General features: G+C 47.8%; 1 protein-coding gene across 1 annotated transcript in view; it reads right to left on the reverse strand.

The window, feature by feature from the left end:
- SIRT4 (sirtuin 4) overlaps positions 1–2,606 on the reverse strand; it is a 3,470-nt gene extending 864 nt beyond the window's left edge. Inside the window, 2 exon segments of the mRNA XM_010177109.2 lie at positions 1,150–1,444; positions 2,107–2,606. Of these exon segments, the coding sequence (XP_010175411.2) occupies positions 1,150–1,444; positions 2,107–2,606 (795 nt within the window).
- Positions 2,607–6,428: the final 3,822 nt, after the last annotated feature.

The raw sequence follows: 6,428 nt of genomic DNA on the forward strand, positions 1-6,428 counted from the left end.
ACAAAATTATTGGCAGCTTAGGCAAAAGAAGAGCTACAGAAAGGAGTAAGAAAAGTTAAAATAGTTGTTGTTGGCAGTGGGAAAAGGGGCCGTGTGTACATGCTGTGTTAGGCAACTGCACTTAATTCGGGTAGGAAATGTCTTCATTCAGGAGTGCACAGAAAAGAACAGCTTTTAACCTCTGTCAGTGAAGGATTTGCAGTTTCATAGAAACTGAAACTTCACAGTGCATTGAAGAGAAACGCCCTTGTTTTTTAGTAAATCTCTGCAGCAGCTTTTATTAGTTATCACAGATACTTAAACGCTTCTACTTTGATGGTTCTCACATGGCCCAGCTTAGGTAGTACACGAATGAACCCAAGGCATTTCAATCATTCCTGTACAAAGGATTATAAGCTTAAGAAGTGTGAGCTCAAGGAATTTGTCTCCGGTATCCTGAAGCCAAGAGAATCACAATCAGGCAGCCTTGGTTTTATCTTGTTCTGGGAGGCTTTTTTTTTTTTTTTTTTAAATGTAATAGAACTTGTTCCTGGAAAAAATTCTCTTGTACACACTTTATTCCAAAAGCTTCCACAGATTAAACAACAGGGGTGTCTAAACTACCTTACTTTTTAGATAAGAAGCTAACGGACAAAACACATTGTGATACAAAGGACAATTGTAGCAAGCAGCAAGCAGAGATATTTCTGCTCTCTTCTTGAGAATTTCATTAGGAATCAGAGGTCCTGAAATCTGGTATTTCACACACTGTGCCATGAGGCCTAGAAAGCTGCCAAAGGCTAAAAAAGTCAAGCTAAAAAATGTGGGGTGGTGATCTCTGCAGGGCTGAATTGTATCAGGTATCTTGGCTTTATGGCCAATTGTGAACCTACAATGTAGTGATGGAGGAGGTAGCAGAGAGAGGTCCGAAGGTGTGAATGGAGTAATTTCTAGCAGCGTGAAGTAGACTGACAATAGAGTGACAGGGAAGCCCAAACAGACCCACTGTGAAGCCAGATTCCAACCACAGTAAAAATAAAATACAAAGAAGCTCTGGAGAGGCTGTTGTGATCCACAAGCAATCCATAGTCCTAAACTGTGGGACCAAGGACTGTCACAGGCAGAGTGGCACAGAAACAGGAATGCAGTGTGGGAGGAAGATCTACTTACCTGCATGGAGGATCCTGCCACCAGCATGGAGTCTGATTCCGCCAGGCGCTGGTGCACGAAATTCACTTTTTCACGGCTCACTGTGTCTCCAAAGAATGTCACGTCGGGCTTCAGGATTCCACCACATTTAGGGCAGGCTGGGACTTGGAAATCACGCACCTGCTCATCCGTCAGGAAGACATCCCCATCCGGAGCCACGCCAAATGCTTCAGCTTTCCAGGTAGGATTCAGAGTTTCAAAGTGCTCCTGAAGCTCAGAGCGCAGGATTTGGTGTCCACAGGCCAGGCAGAAAACCCTGAAATTCAGAGCAAAGTCTTAGTGGAGAGTTTCATGTCAGCTGAAGATCTGGAGTCTGTAACTTGCTCCTTAGAAGGCCTGGAAGGTCTGTTGTCATTAACCACATTTATTTACCAAATAGGACAGGTCAGGCAGCTGTCCTTCTACCTCTGATTGTTGCTCTGTAGGCATGCTCTGGAGGAAGCACTTGGAACCTTGCCGTGCATCCTCTCTCCCAGTTCAGGCTGTGCTTTTTCATCTGGAACCTTTGGGTGATCACAGCCAGACTGTGGTGGCCCCTCTCCAGTCCATTCACCCTGTGCATTTGTGGCACTATCCGCTCTTGCTTAGCCCTGGATAATCCTGAGGATCCCCTTGTCCTCGTCACTAAGAGGACATTTGCTGTAGCAAGGAAAGGGGAAATTCTGACTGATACAAGCTCCAAGGGAAATGACCCAAATAATGCTCCAAAAAATGGAGTGGTGTTCGTGTTTCTTAAATACTGTGCTGTGAACAGCGCTGTCTGGTGATCTTTTTCTCCACCCCAGCCTAACACCACCTTTGAGTGTGTCATCTCCAGGAACACAGCATCAACATTTTGCCTCCTTTCTCAGCAGCTAACATTGCACCTGAATGACAGACTGGAGGAGTAACCATCCTCCCTTTGCCAACAGAGAGTACCTGTGTGTGCAGCCGTGCAGTTCTGTCACGCGCTGGCTCCCGGCTTTGGTGTGAAGGGCATCCACGTTCTGGGTCACCAGCCAGTGCAGCTTCCCCAGCTTCTCCCAGTCTCTTAGTACCAAGTGTGCTGTGTTTGGATGGTGGGAAGAGAACTGGGGCCAGCCCACAAAGTTCCTTGCCCAGTACCGCTGCCGGGCACTGGCACTACGAACAAATTCAGCATGCTGGATGGGCCGTCTGTCTGTCCTGGCGTAGAGCCCAACACCTTCAGAGCGGTAATCTGGGATCCCTGATTCAGTTGAGATTCCAGCTCCAGTCATGACAAACAGCCTTTTGGAGTTGGAAACGAAGCGCTGCAGCTTCTCTACTTCCACGGGATCTGGGGGAAGACAGGCTGGCACGAAAGCCAAGTTTGGAGAGGTCCTGGATACAGAATGGGATCTGAAATGATGGGATCTGATGGCTCTCCAGACTCCTGACAGCTTCCTGGCAGAGAACATGTTCAGCTAAAAGCCAAGAACAGAGCACATGGCAGGTAAAAGAAAGCAAAGAGCACGTCCTTAATTCCGTTTCCTTGGGATTCTCTGGAAAATGATGCTGATAAGTATTCTTCGCTCTTTTTCCTTTTTAGTAAAGAAACACAAATTATTTTGGAAATGCTGACTGAAGCCTACCATCTGAGGCCAGCATTTGTCCCTGTCACAGAGGGCAACACTGAGGATGGCTCAAGGTACAAGGACAAAGCACACCTGACTCACAGGATTCCTGCTCTCCTGTACTGGTGTGATGGAAAGCTGCTGAAGAGGACTTCTAAAGAGCCCAGAAAGACCTGAGCATGCAGAGTCTTTCCCAGGTATGTGCAATGGGGCAGAGGAGAAATGGCAGGGAGGCCAAGCACCCCACCCCAGAGACACTGTACAGCTGGTGTGCTGGTTCCTCCCCAGAAGACACTCTTGCTCTGCTTTCTGTCACATTCTGCCTGCTCCTGCCTGTCCTCCCCAACCTTTGTATGTGTTGTGGGAAGGGAGAGAAAAACAACCTTGAAATGTTGCTCTTTTGGGGCAAAAGCCTTGATTGGAGTTACTCCTGGGTTTTTGGGGGGAGGTTTTTTGTTTGTTTTGTTTTGTTTTGGTTTTTTTATAGAGATCTTGTGCAGAATAGGGTACAAGGGCTGGAGCACCTCTCCTGTGAGGACAGGCTGAGAGTTGGGGCTGTTCAGCCTGGAGAAGAGAAGAGTCTGGGGAGACCTTCTAGCAGCCTCCCAGTACCTGAAGGGGCCTGTAAGAAAGATGGGGAGGGACTTTCTACAAGGGCAGTTAATGACAGAACAAGGGGAAATGGCTTTAAACTGGAAGAGGGGAGGTTTAGATTAGATACTAGGAAGAAATTCTTTGCTGTGAGGGTGGTGAGACAGTGTCCCAGGTTGGCCAGAGAAGCTGTGGCTCTCCCTGGAAGTGCTGAAGGCCAGGTTGGATGAGGCTTTGAGCAACCTGGTCTAGTGGAAGGTGTCCCTGCTGATGGCAGGGGGGTTGGAACTGGATGAGTTTTAAGGTCTCTTCCAATCCAAACCAGTGTATGATTCTATGAACAGGCCTTGAAATGGGACTGAAGATGACGAGGACGCTGCCTAAATGCCTCTGGCACCTCCTCTTTTGTGGGTGCCACCTCCCCGGGGTCAGTGGAGAGGTGGAGGGGTACTGCTTTGCTTTTCCAGCGGGAACAGGGGGCTTTGCTGAGAGAGAAGCCCACCCCAGATGTGTCAGGGACAGGGATTTCTAATCCAACTGCCTGGCAGGTAGGAATGGGAAAGGAGATCCTGCTCTAAGGGAGGAACAGCACGTGCTATTGGGGACAGGCAGGACAGCCTGGAATTGTGTGCAGGACCTGTTGTGAGAAGAGTGGATTGGTTTGGACCTTAATTTTGTTTGGTCTTTCTAGCAGTCTAGTCCTCAGTTCTCCATTTCACTATTTTAAAACTATTTATTTCTGGGCCTCTCTACGGTTTTGCATAGAAAGTACAAAAAGTTTTGAAAGAAACAGTACTGAGAACGCACTGTCTGGTATTTCTACCCCCCACCATCTCCCTTAGCAAGGGGGAGATCTGGAAGGTGGAGGAAGGACTTTAATTACTGATAATCTCCAGTTCTCAAGGCTTTGCTTCATCATCAGCTGAATTACAGGCAAGATTTGACTTCCTCCATAGTCCTGAATTATTTTTGAAATCTAAGCAGTGGATTCTGTTCACAATGATTTGTTGTTTACTATGAGTCATGCTGGACCTTCCTTTGGAAGAGGTTAAATTTTCCATATGAATTAATTAGAAGAGGCAAAGTCTCCCAATAAACTGTAATTTGCTTTAAGAATAACTTCTGACATGATGCTCCCTAAAGGCTGTTAAGCCACCTTGACAGTGTTTAAATTGCTTTAACTGATGACAATTATCTATTCCTGTCCTTTATCCTCAAAACATCTCTCGGAAGGGAATGTTTGAAGGGGGAATGAAGTGGAGATATAATATGGGTTGGCCCACAAGAGAGAGAAGGCAATGGGTAGAATCAGCAGCAAAAATAACAGGTACATTTGAGAGCTGCTGTGAAGTGTAGAAGTAGGACAGTGTAAGGAGAGAAACTTGCACAACAGGCAGAATGTTTCCTGGGAAATGCAAAATGAAAGTGCTCGGATCAAAATAATAACAACTGCTATACGTAAGTGAAGCTCTTTAAACGTACCTGTCGAGCTCCGAGGCTACAGTTTGGTTTTAACACGCATCCAAGATGCTCCAAAGAAAGAGATCAGACGAGTTGGAGGTAGAAGATAAACACGTTTCTACGGCCAGAAATTCAGAGGGACACCCACGTCATCCGAGTCTCTTATGCTGTAATAATGACGTGGGGAGAGGAGGGGAAGGGGGAGTAGCAGCCTAACCCGACACAACTAATGAAATAAGAGTGATATGGTGAATAAATCCTGGAATCTTACCTTTCATAATGCTGCCGTGCCCGACCGCGCAAGGAAAGGGCTGAGCTGCCGGCCCGGGAGCTTCCTGGGAAATGTAGTTCACAAAGAAATGGAACCCGAAGGACAAAGACTACAATTCCCATGCTTCAAAGAAGGAAGGGGAAAAAAACCAACCCAAACCAACTCGAGCTCCTGGTACCCGCTAAAGTCAAATTGCGAATACTCAGAGCTTCACAGCTGCCCTCAAGGAAAAGTACAAGAATAAAGTCAGATTTGCTTTGATACAAGTGCAAGTCAAACACATTGTAGATGCTTATCCGTATAAAAGCAGGCATTTTCTTCTCACTGGTGCTAACAGGCTTTAGGCTTAAAATGTGACTGAACAAATAATGGTAGAAAAGTCCCCCCAGGGCTGTTGAAGACATCTCTTCTAGCTCAGGAGTTCCCTGACGGGGAACTTGTTGGAGGCTATGGGATTACGCCGGGCTGATATGTTTGCTTGGTTCCTTTGGTACCTACGCTTGGTCCCAGGAGAGGTGGACATGTCTGGCAGTCCTGATGTTCATGGTGAAGCCCATTTGGGATGACAGAATAATAAAGGTTTGGGAGAAGGGATGTGGAAAGGGCCCGTGGCAACACAAAGGGACAGATAGTGAAAATGGGGTCCATTGCAGTGTGATGTCCAGTGTGGCTGGACAAAACCCAGGAGGTCAGCGTGGAACAGGTGATCTCTGGATGAAAAATGAGAGCGTGGTTGTTTCTTTGGGCTGGACCTCTCCCAGGGCACAGTCAGACTCCCAAAGCCACTTCAGGATTAAATTCTTTCCCACCAAAGGGCTCGTACCAGTCGTGCAGCTCATCAGCTCCTTGCGGGGCTCACTGTCGTTGTCCTTGCCCGTTGCCGCTTTGCGGGAGGTGGGTTTGTGCTGGCGTGGTGAGCTCTCACTGGAACCTGGCAGTGGGGGAACAGGGCCTGCTGGGATGGAGGGACCACCTCTCTGTGGGCATGAGCTGGTGGGCCAGCACAACACATCTTTGCAGGATCACACCAATTACCTCCACCCCCTCAGCACCTCGTTAGTGGCAGGGATTTCTCCCAGCCTTTTCCAGTTGATCCAGCAGATCCTCCTTCCTAAGCATGGAGCGGGCAGGGGTGGCTCCTCATGGTGGTTTCTTTGAGTCCCTGTGTGAAGGTGGTCGTGGTGCTTTGCAGAGCTGACAGCACACAGGTGGTTTTCAACCTCCCCTGTTCTCCCTGGTGGGAACTGATGGTGCCTCTCAGCTTAGTGCGGGTGTCAGTCTCAGTAAGGACGTGATAAACCGGATGAATCGCCTGGCAATCGGGGTTTGGGGTTTTTTTCAAA

This window comes from Antrostomus carolinensis, unplaced genomic scaffold, assembly GCF_000700745.2.
Source record: "Antrostomus carolinensis isolate BGI_N321 unplaced genomic scaffold, ASM70074v2 scaffold43371, whole genome shotgun sequence".
Taxonomy (NCBI): Eukaryota; Metazoa; Chordata; class Aves; order Caprimulgiformes; family Caprimulgidae; genus Antrostomus; species Antrostomus carolinensis.